General features: G+C 42.4%; 1 protein-coding gene across 4 annotated transcripts in view; it reads left to right on the forward strand.

Moving 5' to 3' along the window:
* Window positions 1-18,504, forward strand: part of ELAPOR2 (endosome-lysosome associated apoptosis and autophagy regulator family member 2) — a 135,730-nt gene that overhangs the window by 95,721 nt on the left and 21,505 nt on the right. For all 4 annotated transcript variants that reach the window (XM_061582306.1, XM_061582307.1, XM_061582309.1 and 1 more), the window contains exons 5-10: window positions 2,839-2,925; window positions 5,327-5,432; window positions 10,079-10,231; window positions 11,123-11,211; window positions 13,459-13,639; window positions 17,970-18,098. In XM_061582306.1, coding sequence (XP_061438290.1) covers window positions 2,839-2,925; window positions 5,327-5,432; window positions 10,079-10,231; window positions 11,123-11,211; window positions 13,459-13,639; window positions 17,970-18,098 — 745 coding nt within the window. The remainder of the gene's footprint in view (window positions 1-2,838; window positions 2,926-5,326; window positions 5,433-10,078; window positions 10,232-11,122; window positions 11,212-13,458; window positions 13,640-17,969; window positions 18,099-18,504) is intronic.

Below are 18,504 nucleotides of genomic sequence, written 5' to 3' on the forward strand. Positions count from 1 at the left end.
ATTTACTTTGATCAAAACACCCTTGACAGTTTTTAAGCACTTCAGGTGTGTCATCTGTCAGATCCATTAAGCAAGAGCAACTAACTGTAGAGCAGTGGTTAGACTAGGAGCCAGCAAGGGTCCAGAAAGAAAAGCAACTTTCTGAATCAGAGATGGGGAACTTGCGGCTCTCCAGCTACTGTAAGTGATCCAAAAATAGTGTGCAAATGGCATGGAGAAAATTTCCCCATGTGGTCATCAAAGATATGTTGAGCCATTGACTAGCTTCTGCATGGCAGCTGTAATGGTCAGCAATGGAACATGTTCTAGTGATTTCACATAGTAGTGGTTGTAAATGTCCAACTGTTATTTTGATAAGTTACATTGCAGCAGCAATTGTGAAATGACATTTATTAGCCATGCTCCATAACAGTGCAGGCAACACCTTTAAACCCAGTGAAGTGGCTGACCTTGCATTGACCTAACTAATGACCTTGCATTGTGGTGCAAGTGTAGCATGCTTCAGAAATGATGCCCACCCATTCAATCAACACATAAGTGGGGCAACGTTCACTAGTTTGCTCACTGGTGTTTGTCCATACAGTGCGCATGTCTGCAGCAGGGAAGCCTTTGCACGTAAAGATGTACATACAAAGACTCCACATGTTTGGAAGCTCTGGGTTCCCAATCATATGAAAGCCTTGGTGTGTACAACTGTATGGGTGAAGATGTTCCTGCTACAGATATTTTTGCTGTATGTACAAACAGACACCAGGGGTCATTCTAGCTGGCACAGCTGCACTTGTGTGTTGACTGAATGCATGGGTGTAATTACTGAAGAGGGCTTATGATGACTACTGTCAACAAAAAAATATTCAGAAGACAGCATACTGTTTATGGACATCATTATGCTTTGTATATAAAGCAACATATCAGAAAGAGTCCTCAGCTATAATCGGCCGAAGGAGGTACTTTCTTCTCTTGTATTTAGTGGCTTATTGATCTTTAGAAAGCCCCAAAGTAAGGGCCAATTTTCTTTAAGATATGGAGGTTTTTTGTTTTGTTTTTTAAAAAATCATGTCAGTACCGTCTACATAGGGGAACTTCCCTGTGGATTTTGCCCTATGTTGCCTTAGAAGATGCTATCTCACACTTTGTTACAGGTTTATTATCCTGAACATTAGGTTGCCTGATTGAGCATTTGCACCCCCACCTCTTCCTTTTTACTCTGGCGTAGTTGCCATAAAGATGCTTGAAATGTGAAGCTTTGACTTTCTCTATGAGGGTTACCCCATAGAGGGTTCCTACGTCATTGTTCTAGACAAGCTAGCATATTATTTCCACTTTCCTTACATTCCTGCTGTTACAGAATAGCCAGTCATTTTGTCTGCACTGCTATTGAACAATTTTACTATTCTCCTGAACAGTTATTTGCTAGTGAGTAATGTAAAAGTGCCCTGTAGGGGTGCCATCCACCTTTCACACAGCTGCGGAAAGAGATTCAATAAGCATAAAATCTATCTGTGCCTGCCAGGTTGTCAGTATGCATGAGGGATATAGCAATTTAAATTAAATTCAGTGTCTTTTTTAGTTTTCAAGTATCTCCTGTAACTGCTTTCCAAAATGTTTTATTAACATAAGAATGTCTTTGCTGGATCAGGCTGAGATCCATCTAGCCTAGCATTCCACCTCTGGCAGTGCTCAACCTTTGGTCCTTCTAGCCCACTATACTATTGTTTGCCCTGGCTGGCAGTGGCTCTCTGAGGTCTCTGGCAGAGGTCCCTCCCAGCATTCTACCTGCAATCCTTTTAGCTGGAGCTTCCAGGAATTGAACCTGGGGCCTTCTGCAGGGAAAGCAGGTGATCTGCCACTGAGTTAAAGCACCTCCCTGGAGATGCTTGGGAAGATATCACAAGCAGGCCACAATGCAGATAGTCATCCTAGTTATTTGTTTCTGGCATCTGGTAATTTAGAGATATACTAATACCACGGAAACTAAGGTTTCCTTGTTTACTGCCATAGGCAATGTTCTATAAACCTATACTCTATGAATGTGGTGATTTCCCACCCCCAACTCAAAGCCATCTCAGTGACCAACACCACATTTTGTGGCAGTAGGTTCCACAATTTAAGGATGTATTGCATTTTAAAATGCTTTCTTGGCCTTGAATGTGCTGCTGACATGTTTAGCACGACACGTATACATAAAATAAACTGTGAAGGTCTACAGTAGGGGTGGGGAACCTGTGGCCCTCCAGATGTTGCTGAATTACAGCTCCCATCATCTCTGACTGACCATCATCTCTTATCAGATCTCTGGTCTACAGGAATCCAGCTGGTTTTCGAGTGCTGGTATGTGGCAGTGGGTAAGATAAGTCCTGTTTGGCCATTCAAACTCCTCATGTGTAAATAAATATGGGAGGGGGAGCAAAGGCATGCTAACCAGCCTTTCTCCCCCTTTGGCACATCACCTTTTCATTGTTTAGAGTCCTGTTTGATGGTGACGGTCTGAAGCAGGTATCCTCCTCTACTCATGGAGGTGCCCTGCATGATTTTAGAACCCTGATTGTGTGAACTAGAAATCCCCCTGGTTCAAATGTTGCATTAGTCATAAACACATTCAATGGCCTTCATCGAGCCCAACTCACACTCTGCAATAATACTGGCTAACAGTGCTGACACTTCTTGGCATAAGGATTGCTGAAATGCATGTAAGGTGTTTTGAACACATTCAGTGTGTTATTGAAATGCTATCATCATCGTCGTCGTCATCAGCTTTGGTTGGTAGCAAATTAAGCTGCTGCCATCTGATGGCTTCCATTGTTTTCTGATGGCTCCCATTTTTTTTTTAATCCATAGATTCAAAATGACCAGTGTCAAGAGATGGACTCCACAAGTGATAAATGGATGAAACTGACAGATAATGGCGAATGGGGCTCCCATTCTGTGAGTATGTTTCAGGGATTGGCTTATGGATATAGTAGAAACCTGATCATCTTGTGACTGGATGTTCATTCTGCTGGTTCTCTGAAACAATCAAGGAAATGACTGAACCCCTATCAGCATCCCATACTCTCAGGAGCTCATTTTCTACCCACTTCTCTTGGTTCCATAGACAAATGTGGCTTTTAGGCTGTTTCCCTGGAAGAGTAGTCTTTGGCCTCAATATTGAGCAGGGATAGCTAAAATTTATCACAACAGCTCACAAACGATGTAGTCTGGCTGTATGTTACCACGTGAAAAGTAGCCAAGTTGTTGCTGTTGAACTCTGAAAACATCCTCCTGAAAGTCAAGGAAGACTGGAGTGGCTTACCTTGAAGTCATTCTGAGAAGGGATGAATTTCTGCTGGCTGCTGGGATTTTCTCTTATGTTATTTTGCTCAGCTAATTTCCCCTGGCCTTCGCCATTGGTCTCACCCAATAGAGTTCAGTATTTACTGAAGGGCATGTTCAATCAGGTATTGACTAAATGGTGGCTGGTTTAGTCTATTTGTGTCAGGGGTGGGGAACCTCCAGTCCATGGGCCAAATGTGGCCTGTCAGACCTTCTCATTTGGCCTGCAAGGCCTTTCTCCTAAATTATATTCACCTGCCCCATGCCTGGTATCATATGTGATTTCAGCTGTGGGGCTGGTAGAGACACATCTGCTTTCCCTGCAGAAAGCAGGATTGAACCCCCACACCTGCCCATCAGCCGATGCATGGAGAGTTCAATCCTGCTTGGTAAGGATCTCCCACCACCTGCACAGGCCAACTTGTGACAGGTGGGTGGCCCCCCACCTGTCCACTTGACACTAACGTGATGGCATTATGACATCAGGTGATTGACAGGTGGGTGGTCCCACCTGTCTGTTAAAGTTGGCTTGTGGGGTGGAGTGAGATAAATCTGTGCCTCTACCCCAGGTCACAAATGCTCCTCAACTCCACTTTATGTGCCTGTATAATACAAAATTCCAAAGAGTTCACAGTCAAGGTAAGCAAGTTCAGTATTCTGAGACTGAGTGAAGGGCCATTTTCAGACCCACACAGAAAAAAATCATCCTGTATGAGATGTGGGTATGCCTGAGGCAGAGCTGTGCCTTTTATTTGCATACAGATACCTTATCTCACATTTTTATTCCTGGTTAAACTTGCGAGCTGAGTCAACAAGGTGACGTTTTTGTTCCGAATAGCTTCTCTTTCCTTGGCAAGGAAAAAACAACCCTTTGTGTGTTTTAAGCTGACCTGTCAGTGGGTTTGGCTGAACGGTTTGCTCACTAAGTCCTCTAAACTAGTTCAATAAACTGGGGTGGGGTTTCTCAAAAATTCTTGATCTGGCCTCTTTATGCTCGAGGCCTTGTCCGCATACTCTGTTGGAATTTGCAACAAGAGTTATTTATTGCATTTACTTAACAGTTACTGCAAGATTTGCTGGTGGTTTGGGAGGACTCTACCAGAGGGGTAGCCTGGCTTTAGCACAAGGTTTTTAAGCTACAGCAAGCCTTTCTACATCAGCTTGTCTTTCAAGTGCTGGCTGGGCTTGTTGGATTTCTCTGTTGCCTTTTCTAAACTGATAATTTGCCCCCAAAGACCCCTAGTGTTCCCCAATAGCTGCACATTGCAAGGGTAAATGGTAGCAGTGAGCAAGCTGATCTTCATGGAAACTTGTCTGCTATTCCTGCTTGCCTTGTTAGAAAGGCCCTTGAATAAGGAAATACAACATTCCCTGGAATATAATCTGAAATCACTGTGCATACCTAGTGTGAAGATATCCTGGAGTAAATATGACATAGAATGAGGCCAATGCAGAAGAAATTTCATTTGATACAGAGGAGTGGACTTCAGACTGATTTACTTGATCACCAAAATAACATTGCAGAGTCTCTCCTGGACTATATCGCTTCCCTCTGCAGATGGGAGAATTGCATTTTGAATACCTCCCCCTCTTAATAAAATCTCTTTCTGAATGTAGAAAAGTAGCATTTAAAGGAGATAATGGAAGTTAGATCCTTTGTCCTGGTTGGAAGTTTTCTAAATTCAGGAAGCTGGGCCTGGGGATAAAGTGCTGGCTTAGATGAGGATCTCCTGGGTTGAGGACTGTGCTCAACCATGAACATCTCTTGGCCTAACCTACATCAAAGTGTGATATGGAAATGCATATATATGCAACTTAATGAAATGCAGATATGCAGTTTTTTCTTTGCAGTTCAGTTCTTAATTTCTGTTCTATGAAGTGCTGGGTCAGACCAGTTATGTCCTCAGGGGAAACTCCCAACGATGAATCCACCCACACTGTTCTACACCTAAATCTGTATCATGTTTATAATAAGAGAAGGTTTGAATTATCCTTTCATTTTTTCCCTCCTTAGGTAACATTGAAATCTGGCACTAATGTATTATACTGGAGAACAACAGGGATCCTGATGGGTACTCAGGTGGTGAAGCCTGTACTCATGAAAAACATCACCATTGAAGGTATAAAACAGGGGTGCGTAACCTTGTCTCTATCCAGGGCCACATTCCCTCAGGCGTAATCTGTTAGGGGCTGTATGCCGATGGTAGGCAGAGCCAGAGGCAAAAGTGTTCTGTATTAACTAATCCAGAATAAAGGCTTTCTTGGTTCAGTTTTCACTCTGGCTACCTTGTATTACAGTTCCCAATCCTTTTTTAAAATACAAGATATCTATACAATTGCTGTTCTGGAAAACAAGTGAAACTAATCCCTTGCTAACTTTAGTATAACACATCCACACCCACAGAGAGAGAGAGAGAGAGAGAGAGAGTGCTGGCAGAAGCCTATCAATTTGTTCTCAGACAACTTATTTTCATGAAGCCATCAATTTATTTTTATCAGATAAAATAATTCTCTCAGTTCTGAAATTGTACACACAGAGAGACTTTTAAAAGCTAGGAAAAATAAGGAGGACATGAACTAGAAGGAACTCTGATGGGATGGAAAAATGGGCAGCTTCAGGAGGGCTTGAGAGCTGTGTAAAATGAGTTTCCTGGGCCACAGGTTGCTCATCTGTGGTATAAAAATTATAGTTTTAATTGTTATTGTATAACAGATAAAACTATAATGCTTTATACCTGTACTAATAAGGCATTGTTACAATTTAGTAGTATCTGTTGCATGTATTGTGTATTTGTATTTGTTTCAAGCAGTTCTAGGCGGCTTTCCCAAAAAAGTTCTAGTGGCTTGCAAACAAAATAAAACAACGAAAAACAATAATAAAAACATCTGACTGTTCCCCCAGTAACAGACAGATCTTAATTAACAAGCAACACCACCAACAAAAAACCTGGCAGAGTAGTGAACCGTAATCTAAATGAGAAGCTAAGGTTATGTCGCCTTTTTAAAAAAGAAAGGAAAAAGGAATAATTCCTCAACTCTACTGGGGGTGGGGGTCATTCTGCATGCTTTGTACATCACTATGCTTTCCACAACAAGTTTCATTAGTTTGGGAGAACACATATAGCCTTAAAGTGTAAATTAAACTGTAAATTCGCATTGCCTTGCTTTATTCCTCCTTCTCAACCAAATTGTATTTTTTTAAAAAAACGTTTAGGTGAATGCTTCAGTTACAGGGGGAATGGTGACACCTGCTGGGAATAACTAGATTTGCAGGGATACCAATATTATACATCCACAAGAATGGCTGTATACTATAGCCAGCATGGATTTTTCACATTTCGCCATATTAAATTGAAAATACCCCTCATGCCATTGTGCTGCTTCCCATAAGCTTATTACAGAACAAAACCTTGCAAGACTTATAGTCCTGAACTCAGAAACACTTGCTTAACAACCCTCTAAGTTGTCATGATGATACACAAAACAGTCAGAGAGAATTGAGAGTTCAAAGTGTAAAACAAGAGAAAAAAATATCCAGACCCCGTTGGAATTGGTCAGTGGTCTCATAATTTGTTGAATGATTGTACAGGAGTAAATCCCATTGAACTGTGAAAAAGAATGCAAATGATCAAAACCTGATCAAAACCTGCCCTCCCCTCCTCCTCCTCCCTCCTATCCCCTCCCTTTTACCCCTTCTCTCCCCCTTCCTTTGCCCCTCCCTTCCCCTCCACTTCCAGTTCCCTCCCCCTCCCTCCCCCTCTTCCTCCTTCCCTCTCCTGTCCCCTCCCCCTCCTTCCTTATAGGAAGCAATTCATAAATGGAATGAAATCAATCAAAACGAAATGCACATGCCACACCTTGGTTGACTTATCTGTATGTGCCTCATGTCTTCCTTCCTGTTGTTGGCTTTCAAATGGAAATTCCGCAGTGGTTTTGTATATAAGAATGAATGTGCATCCTAAAGCTGCTGCATATCGGAGGTGCTGTCCTTGCAGCCCTTTTAGTGGTATAGTCAATGGATGAATATTAGGGATGGGTGAATAAGTCCCTTTTTGGTCTGTGCTACTGCTGCATGTGTTCTCTCATAGGTCTTTTCTGTGCTGTTTCAATATTAATCCGTGACTTGAAAGAAATGCATAAAATTTGCATTTAAATAATATATAAATAGTACACATATCTCCACATTTTTATTTCAATATAGGCATTTCTAAATACATTTTATCCAGATATGTGTATTTTAAAATGCATTTTTGTTATTTGTTTGAGCTGAAAACTGCATCACTTTTTTTAGAGAAGTGTGAAATCCAAAGGACAACTATGTTCTGATCTGCATATTAGTCTAGGAGGTGCAGATCAAGTCAGTTTGTCTCGGAATTCACAAAGATCAAATTCCTCAAGCATCCCTGGTGATGACTGTTGCTGCTTCTTAAATACCTTCCACTCTGGTGTCTGAAGTGGGACTGTCGCCTTGCTTTGTAGCAAAGCCAACTTTGCCATGTGTGGTTGCCTTCTCTTTCCACATCATGATAGAGAATGTAGAGGCAACTGGCAACCCAGAGGTTTAGTCCAGTTTTGTTTGGCCTTCAGAATTAGGGCTGGGGCCAGGCATGCTGGGGCCCTTGGACACCAGCTTGTCTTAGGCTGCACGTGCACACATGTGCATGCACACATACGTATGCATGCACGTGCGCGCACCACCTACCTGTTCCTCCTGTCTTTTGTGGCTGTGTGCACTGGGCTGCAATTAACCAAGATGGTGGCCAAAGTTTCCCTAAGGGGCTGAAACCTCTGCCGCCATCTTGGTTGATGGCACACATGTGTGCTGTGTGTGCACATCCCTGCCATCAACCAAGATGGCATCAGGGGCATCAGCACCTTAGGGAAAGTTCGGCCGCCGTCTTGGTTAATGGCAGCCCTGCGCGTGCAGCCACAAAAGACAGGAGAGACAGGTAGGTGGAGCCACCAAATGCACGGGCGCCTTGTGAGCTCCCTCCCTGCGATCTGCGGCAGCTGCCCTGCCACAGATTGTGGAAAGGAAGCGCTACTCCCCCCCACCCTATTGAGGAGTCCCTCAGGGGCCCTCGGCTAGGGCCCAACCTGGCTGCCCTTTAGCACCGGCCCTGCAGAATAACTCTGAGATCCCCCTCATAAAACACCTCAGCCACTTTAAAGCTGATGCTGAGTGTGCATGAAAACACGGCAGCTGTGAGGGTGCACTGGTGAGAGCATCGAATTGGCTGTGCCGGCACGCCCACACAGCTGCAACTTGCTGCCACCTTCCACCGTCTCAGTAAGTAGCAGTGACAACACTATTGGCAGGGCAGTGACACAACATTGCCCCACCTTGCTCCACACTCCTGACTTACTGGTATGGTGTCACAGTGACCTGGGATCTCATTTAAGCTCATTCTTCATCTGCTACGTAAGTTGCGACAAGACCTTATCTTTACTTATAACCAGTGGTGGCTGGTGGCTAAGTGGAATCTGCTCTGGTTTTAGTACCTTGGACAGCTCCTTGAAAGTTTGGTCTAAAACTTGGAGTGGATTCCACTGTCCCACTGACACGGAACCACCAGATGCCACTGCTTGTAATTATCGTCATGATAGACATTTAATGGGCTTCTGATGTTCATGCTTAGCTTTTAATTTCAGTGGAACTACTTGTATTTAGTTTTAAACACATGCTTAATTGTTTTATGTGCATATCAAGCTGCAGAAGTTCAAGTGCTGGCTGGCTTCCAATAACATTATCTCAATGGTAGAGTCCATGTTTTGCATGCAGAAGGTCTCTGGTTCAGTCCCCAGCATCTCCAGTTAAAAGGATAATGTAAGAGGCGATAGGAAGGACCTTCTACTGAAACCCTTGAGAGCACTGCCATTCAGAGTACTGGCAAAGATGGAGAAATAGTCTGACCTGGTGTAAGATAGCTTCCTAAGTCCTATTAGGCTAAGAGATATTGAGTGGCCCACATAATCCAGCGAGCTTCATAGCTGATTTGAACCTAGATCTCCTTGATTCAAGTCCCACAGTATCCAGACCAACACACTCTCCCCCAGCTGCAGAACATGCCTCTGTGTGTTTCTCAGGGATGTGGTGGAGGGGGAACACAAGGGAGCACAGCTCCATTACTTTTGCAGAGCTGGCTCTTGCTGGAGCACCAAGGCAATTTCACCTTGTTCTGGCAAGCGAAAGGAGGCTTTTGTGTCAGATTAGCTTAGAGCAATGGTTCCTAAACTTCCCCCCCCCACCACCTGAAGATTTCCAATGGTCTTGATGGTCCACCTAATGATTTTTCTGCCTGTTGTAGCAATTGTAATGCCCTGGGCTAGCTGCTGTATGGCTTTTAATTGCATTTTATTGCTTTTTTGGTTTTTATATTGTATCTTATTGTATTACAATGTGCAGTCCACAGAATTCAAACTGTCATACAATAAAATACAATATAAGAAATAAGAGAAACAATGAAAACACGATTAAAAAACCAAATGAATATTTAATGCAGGCATGCCACGGACCACCTGAATGAAGCTCATGGACCACTGGTGGTCCATGGACCACAGTTTGGAAGCCCTTGGCATAGAGGAAGTCAGAGAATGAGGAAAATAATAATGCAGAGTTTGGATACTTCTTTCCTTTTCTTAAGTCATGCTGATCCTAATAAACTGGGTATTATGCTGCATATTGCTGGTCTTTGGGGTGTATTTATGTATTTGTTTGTTTCTGTACTTGCTGAATTGCCCCAGTTTTTTTTTTTTTTTTTTATAGGAGTGGCCTATACTTCTGAATGCTTTCCCTGCAAACCTGGTACATTTAGCAACACGCCAGGCTCTTCCATTTGCCAGGTCTGCCCTAGAAACACCTATTCAGAAAAGGGTGCTAAGGAATGTACACAATGTCAAGAAGAAACACATTATGCAGGTACTGTAGAAAGATCTGAAAGGCTGTGTCCAATCTAAACTGCTGCTTTAACTTAAGGTGCTACCGTAAACGGTCAAGTCAGAACAGGATTTGTAGATATGTGTAAATTATGATTTGTTAGCTATTTGGGGCTTTATCCCTGCCCCAGCCCCAAAATGTTGGATGAAAACATTCAGCAATATAGCTAGCTCAGAGGGTTGTGGAAAAGGCTGCCCTGTAAATGAATTGGTGTTGAGATACTTTAAAGGGAATTTGCCATTCAGATCTCTTGCAGCCTAAGACAGCAAATACACATTGCTAACAAATAGTTTTTATGAATGATTTGATGACTGGTTCACAAGTGTTCTACTCTGCAAGCTCCTCCAGATCAGCATCTTTCTGTCCACTTGCTTTGGTTTGGGAACTCCAGTTCTATGTTGTCTGTCAATGAAAGGTACATTGGGAAAGGCTATAGCTCAGTGGTAGAGCATCCGCTTTGCTCTCAGAAGGCCCCAGGTTCGATCCTTGGCATCTCCAGGTCGGGCTGGGAGACACTCCTACCTGAAAGCCTGGAGAGCTGCTGCCAGTCAGTGTAGATAGTACTGAGATAGATGGGCCAGTGATCTGACTCCATGTAAGGCAGCTTCCTGTGTTCCTAATACAATTAACATGCCGGGGTATGAAAAGCATTTCTGAACAGGAAGGGTTTTACTTGCCTTCTGAACAGTTCTGAGCAGTTACAGGCTTTTGGGGGGAGGGTCTGTACAAAGCTGGAGCTACAGCGAAAGAAGCCCGTTTAATGTTTTTCATTTCCTGAAAATGAACACATATATGGGCTGTGGCCGACTCGGACCCTTTGTCCTGCATTCACTTCAGTGTGTTCTGTGTTTGTATCTGTGTTTTACGTTTCAGAGGAAGGATCAAGCCAATGTATAGAACGTCCTCCATGCTCCAACAAGGACTTTTTCCAAATCCACACACCATGTGATTGGGATGGAAAGGCGAGTAGCAGACCCTCCCAAAACTATTCTACAGGAGTCTTCATAATGTTGATTGCTCACAGTGTGACAGTGGCAGCTGGTGGGTCCGTGTCAGCGAGGCAGTTGAATCCGCTGTGCGTTTTAGCCTGAACTTTCAAGGAGCTGTCCAAGGTGCTCTGAAACTTGTTCCCAAAATAGGTTCAGCACCTTGGACAGCTCTTGAAGGTTTGGCCGAAAAGCCGGAGTGGATTCCACTACCTTGCTGGCATGGAGCCACTAGCCACCGCTGCAATGTGGTTTGCACCTAAGACAGGGAGAGCCAATACAGTGCCCTCCAGATGTTGTTGGATAACAATTTCCATCATCTCTGACCATGCTGGCTGGGGCTGATAGGAGATCAGTAGGCTACCTAAGCTTGATCCCTGACTTAAGGGATCTGTAGATATTCATCACAATGGACATTTCAGGCTAGTTACTGGCCAACTGTTCACAAGATAACCATTTACAATGTACTCGGCAAGGCTGTGGGAGCTTTTGTAAAGTAATCATCTGTTTAAGCTCATACAATTTATGAAATGTGTTTTAGGTCATGTGATACTGTGCTGGGTAACCTGTGCAGTCACCTTGTGAATTAAGTTGTGTTTACTATTGAACCTCAAAGTAACCTGCTGTAATTGCAGTTCATTGTGTAATTGAGCTGTGAAATCCAAATCCCTCCACTAGGCTCTTTTGTTTTGATTAGGCTCACAATCCCACGCTACTGTTCCTGCCTTCTCTTCCTGACCTTTTCACTCAGCTAGAGTGAAATTATACCACTGAAATATAGAATGGCTACTTATAAGGAAGCTCTCTGTTCTATGATAGGGAAAGGAACCACGTAGATATGAATGTTAGAGGTACAATTGGCTATTCTAAGCAAGCTTTTTTGACTTACAACAGTTTATGTAACTAGACTTGTAATGTGGTTCTTTTACATGTCTCCTTCCAAATCCTCCCTTGCTGTGTTTTCATTTGTTACATTTGTCCAAGTGAGTGATCTCACAGGAGTTATTGAAATAAATGGAGATCATTCAGTGGATTTGAGATTGGACTGTATAAGATCACAGGAGAATCTGTTGAATCTGCTAGCCACAAATAGTGGTTGAAGACAGCAAGAGGGCTGTGTAATAACTCTCAAGGGGAGGATGTCTGAAGCAATCAGTCTGTTTAACCTTAAGAATATTTAGAAGACATTATCAGGGCCAGCCCTACCGTTAGACAAAGTGAGATAGCCCTCCTCATATGGCAGAGCCGGACATCCTTAAAGGGCAGCAAATGATCAATTATTAAATTTCATTTTATCACCATGTAAAATGCAAGCATTTGCAACATATTTGTTAATTGTTATCTTCTCTCTTTCGCTTCCTGTTCAGTCATTTCTTGCTCACGTTAGGCTTGTTCATACATTATACTGAACATGGGTATAAGATGTCTCTATAGACATACAAGTACATAACATGTGAATCCTTATGATTAACAATTGCATAAGGGATGGGGAAGCAGGGCTATGCTTGCTGGCCTCACCCCTCCTCTTGCATCCCCAGTCCCCTGCCACTCATGCACTGCTGGTGGTGAGTCTGCAGAGGGGAAGGCTACAGAATGTATGTATTATTATTTATTATACTGCTGAACTGCCAAAGTTTCTTCTACATGGTTTACAAATATAAACCAATTAGAAAAATAGTGAATACGTGTAATTAAAATACATAATAAAAGCAAAGTTCCCTCCAAAAATTAAAATAAACACCCACAGTTAAATGTGCAATAAAACAAGCCCATTAAAACAGCACAACAGTTGAAACAGGTTACTATCAAGTGTAGGCTCTCTCTGTGATCTGGAACCCTGACTATACAGGGTTCCAGATCACAGGGAGAGCCTATGCATGATCTGTAGGCTTCACTCTGAAGATATGCCCCCAATGCGTGGAAGGCTGGGGTGTGTGTGCAACTGGTGTGACCCCTCCCTCCCCCTTACAAGTTGTTAATTATATAAAGGGGGGATGCCTGAAGGGCGTTTCTCTCTTCATGTTTTCTTGCCAAAGAGTTCATTGCTTATTGGTATTTGCCCTCTGAGGGTGCAGCTCTTGTTTTTTTCCTGTGTCGGTTTGGTAGCATTCCTTCCTCCCAGTCCAGCTCTTTTTCTAATAAATGTTTAGCACAGTGAATACACTTGCTCAGCCTAGTAAAATCTTCCTTATCTTTACTTTGTATCTTTGTTTTTGTTTTCAGACTCAGCTCATGTACAAATGGGTAGAGCCTAAGATCTGTAGGGAGGATCTTCCAGAAGCAGTGAAGTTGCCTCCTTCAGGAGAGAGGAAGGAGTGTCCGCCTTGTAACCCTGGTTTTTACAACAACGGCTCATCTTTCTGCGCTCCTTGTCCCCCGGGCATGTTTTCTGATGGAACACGGGGTATGAGAATTGGATCTTGTTCAAACACAAGGTTGTATCCAATGGTGTCAGTGGGAGAGAATGACCCCTCCACTGGGTTGTACCCTTCATCCCCCCTAAATGTGTTCTGGATGCTCCCCCGATCCTTTGGAACACTTTTTTTGTGGGGGAGGGGCGGAACTACAGAAGGAAGGGAAGTTGCAGAAAATTGTGTGCCTCCCTGTTTTGCTGATGGAAGCCTTACTATCAGTTGAGCAACACCACTGGATGCGACCGACACTTGTGGCAAATGGTCACCTTCTTGGCTTGAGACAGACAATTGTTTTGAAGATGGTATAGAGGCATTACTGCCCATGGCTCATTCTTTTTTTTTTTACAATAATTTTTATTCAAATTTTCATAAAACAAACAAAACAAAATCATAAAACATTCAAAGACAAAAAACAAAACAAAACAAAAATGATTAAACAAAAAAATAAAATGTTGACTTCCCATTTGTCGCAGATCAGTTATAGGTCTACAATATATAACAATCCTGTCTCTTAAATTATATTATAAAATCACTTTCCTCCCGTAGTTATCTTAATTAATCATCAAATCTCATAAACATTACTTTATTCTTTCCACAAAAAGTCAAAGAGAGGTTTCAATTCTTTAAGAAATTTATCTATCAATTTTTCTCCAAATAAACATGTCGATTAATCCATCTCGTTAATAATAATAATAATCTTATTGTCATAACCATAGTCCAAATAAACATATCGATTAATCCATCTCATCAAAATCTGTTAGGTCCAATAATTTCAATAGCCATTATTCCATTATCCGTATTAATTCCATCTTCCATCTTCAGTAGTCCTGTTAAGTCCAGTAATTTCAGTGTCCAATCTTCCATTATCAGTATTCCATAATAATCTTGCTGTCATAGCCATAGTCATATAATAAGAGTCTGATGGGAATTTCCTCTATCCCAAATATTTTCTTGCCATCGATTCTGAATAAGTTGCTGAAATATTGTTGTAAAGTCATATCTCTGTTCTTCTTTTTTACAAAATGCACTGGCTCATCTCTTGAGAGTTTTTCCATTGTCACATGGCTGCAGTTAATTCCATAGATTTTCTCTATATCAAGCTCCATCACGTCATTCCAGTCCAGAAAATTATCCAAGCCATTGATAACTTTATCTCTAATATCTTCATTAATTTCTTCAGAGATAACGTTAAATTCCAAACAGTAGATTTTATTTCTAATATCCATAAACTCCAGATCTTTTTCCAATTCCACATTTGTTCCAATCTCCAGGGCTTGTATCTTCCCTTTATTTTTTCTTTTCTCATCTCTGATCTCATTCTCCTCTCTCACAGGATCCCCTATTTCTTTAAGCTCCTGCGTCATTTTGCTCAGTTCAATTTTCAGCTCCTTACTGCCCTGTCGCAGGGTTTGTTTCGTTATCTCAATCTCATCCATTATTTTCTGAAACATAGTTACTTCCAGATTCTCAGCCACTTTCTTGATTGCCATTTTTAAAACCACGAAAACAAAACAAAACAAAAATAAAGAAGAACCACTTCTTATTTCAGCAACAATTGGGTTAATATTCCAGGCTTGATGACATCACAGTATAAACAGAGCAGCCTGCCTTATCTCTCTATGTTCAAGAATACAAAACAAATTTAGTTCCCAGCATCCCAACAGTTAGTGGCATCGTGAAGAAGCAGATTCGTCAAAATAAAATAGACCAAAAAGAGAATGGTCCCAGACAATATAATGTTCCAAAGTTCATATTTTTTATTTTTTTCTCCTCGGAATAGAAATCCCTCTTCTGTTTATATCTTTAGAATGCACTTCCAGGACAGCTTTTTGCAATAGAAGCAGAGATAAGCTGTTAATTTCGTGAATAACAGAGAAGAGTTATAGCTCACCCAGAAGTTCTTTAAAGCTGATTCATTTGACAAATCTCTTTTTGCTGCAACAATTTAAACCAAGTAAAAAAAAAAGATAGAAAGAAGGGTGCTTGCCTGTTAGTCCGTTTTCTCTTTGAAGAAAAGATAAATGTGTCGCATTAATCAGATAGAGCTTGTTCGGAAGTCCATCCGGCATTGCTGGCTGGACCTTTTCTCATAAATTAATGAAATCCAGTCCTCCCAACAAAAACAGGCTTTTGAGGTTGATCTCTACGTTTCTCCCTGCCCGGGAGAAATTTCATCAGTCAAAAAAAAAAATGTTCTGACTGATTTATATCTGAAAAAGCTTCTTCTGAGGCGGGAGCCCGTCTCAAAAGCAGGCACAAGCGAAGTCACCCTTCCCGGAAGTCCTCACCCTTCCTGGAAGTCTCACCCTTCCCGGCTCATTCCATGGCTCATTCTTGTAACCATGTGTTTGTCCCACTATCATCTGTATTAGACAGATGTGGCAGGATATTATTTCATTTTTCAACTTTGCAAAATCCATTGCAACATTCTGTCTTTCGTCTTTATCATTTTTTTTCTTCAAAAAATCCCTCTTGTCTGTCTCCAGCCTTGGTTGATTTCCCCTCAAAGCAATCACTACTTCATATATTGCCCTCCTCCTTCTCCTCCTCCTCTTCTTTCTAGAACTGCTTTGGCTGGTGCGTGTCAATTTTTTTAGTAGTCATTATTTGACCTTACCGATACAGGTGCCTTTTGTACATATCATTTTAAAGCCACCATGCACAGGATCAGTGCTTTTTTTAAAAAAATGAGGTGCTGGTGCTCATATCTTGATAAAGGTGCTGTGGGTGCCTGCACAATGGCTGCCATGGGCAGTAAAAAAAGAGGTGCTAGTACACGCCATACTGATAAGTATTAAAACAAAACAAAAAAGCACCACAGAGGATAATTTATTTATTTCAGAATATTTTTAGCATGCCCTACATCCAAAGATCTCGAGGCATGTTATAGTATTTGACCGTGTTAAACCAACAATAATGCATCCAAATCAGGGTTGCCAGGTTCAGGGCCTGAGACTGATCCTGTATCTTTAGGAGAAGAGAAAGTCAGCCAAGTGCAGGTGTTCTTGAAATACTGTAATGAGAAAAACCGCAAGATGGAATTCTCCCTTCCCCCTGCACAACTTTTAAAGATACAGAAGACCTCTTGGAGGCTGGGCCTGGCAACCAAGAGGTCTTCTGTATCTTTAAAAGTTGTGAAGTGGGAAGGGAGAATTCCACCTTGTGGTTTTTCTCATTACAGTGTTGCAAGAACACCTGCACTTGGCTGACTTTCTCTTCTTCTAAAGATACAGGATCAGTCTCAGGCCATGAACCTGGCAACCCTAATCCAAATAGATCAGATAAAAAAGCAAATTTGAGACTAATGTCCCATAAACACCTGGCAAAAAGGCAGGTCTTAGCCTGCCTCCAGAAAGTCAAAAGTGTTGGTGCCTGGTGTATTTCCAAGGGGAGGGCATTTCATAATTGGGGTGCCACTCTCCTGTGACACCATTCAGTGCATCACTCCTGATGGTGAAACAATGAGGAAGGCCTCCACCTGCACTCCCAGATCCAACAGTAGGTTATTCAATGTCCTTCACTGCCAGTTTCTCCCCCCACCAGGTCTGTTTCATTTTAAGTATTCTCCAATCCTGCTACACGCCCCAGGACTTACTGGGCCGCGGGGCGAGCTTTGCGGCTGCAGCCGAAACCCAACCTGCCATCTTGGGGTGTGCGGCGCGTGGCATCAACGTGCTGACATGGCATGCCACAAGGGGATGGGGCGGCTGAGGGGATTTAAAGTGCAGCTAGGTGACACCTTTAGGCACCTTTGGGGGTGATAGGCGGTCCAGAGGCCTGCAGCTCAGGGCTTTATGGCCTGGGTGCAGAACATGGGCCGCCTTTGGGGACAACGTGCCTCATCCGCTTGGAGTTTCAGGGCACCGAGGGGCGGTGATGCGGGTTGGACCCTCTTTGCACCTTCAGGGTGTGGCCTGAGCTGGGGTCTGGCACAGGGGCAGGCCCTGGCTCAGACAGGGTTTGGTTGCCCTATAGCTGCAAGCAGGCTTTGCCTAGTTCATCAGGATGCTCCCGCACTTAATTTCCCCTCTGCAGATTCACTATTCTAATTGGATTCTGTTTAATAAAGTGGCCCATGATTTTAACCCACGGAATGGTGTCTGTGTCTTATTTCGGCATTAGGCCGCAATTATGATGCCTTCACATAGGGTGGCCATAATCACAATTTCTAAGGTGAAGAATGCCATCATTCTGTTGTGTACTCTGCCCTGATCCCCACATTCATTTTAAACATGGAGAACCACATCCAATAAAATGTTTCATTTTGATATTGGCCTATCTTATGAATATATTTTAATTCTCTCCCATTTCTTCTTGTAGATTGCAAGGCTTGCCCTGCTGGTACCGAACCAGCTCTGGGACTGGAATATAAATGGTGGAATGTGCTCCCTTTCAACATGAGGACATCTTGTTTCAATGTTGGAAACTCAAAATGTGATGGGATGAATGGTGAGCTTGCTTGTCTTTGTCACTAGATTACTGTTTCTTCTCATTTTCTTAAGAGCTGGTGTGAGGGTTAAGAGAATGAACTGTGAGTCAGGTTGTCCTCATTATTAATGGCTTATGGCTTTAGGATAGCCATCACTAGTGGGGCTAATAATGCTGGCCTACCTTTAAAAGGCTGTTGTAAAGCTTAAAGAGATAATATATTATGCACTTGCGAAAATCTCTATATAAAAACTAAATATTATTATCACTAGTTTTCTCAGATGCTCATCACCATCTTTGGCGAATCAATACTTTGATTTCAGAAATGAAAGGTGGCCCACTGGTTAACAAGGTTTGTGTAGAATTAAGAATACATGAGATGTATTCCTGCTGTGCCACAGATTTTCTCTTTAATTTTAAACAGGTA

Source organism: Rhineura floridana, chromosome 8, assembly GCF_030035675.1.
Source record: "Rhineura floridana isolate rRhiFlo1 chromosome 8, rRhiFlo1.hap2, whole genome shotgun sequence".
In the NCBI taxonomy this organism is placed as follows: domain Eukaryota; kingdom Metazoa; phylum Chordata; class Lepidosauria; order Squamata; family Rhineuridae; genus Rhineura; species Rhineura floridana.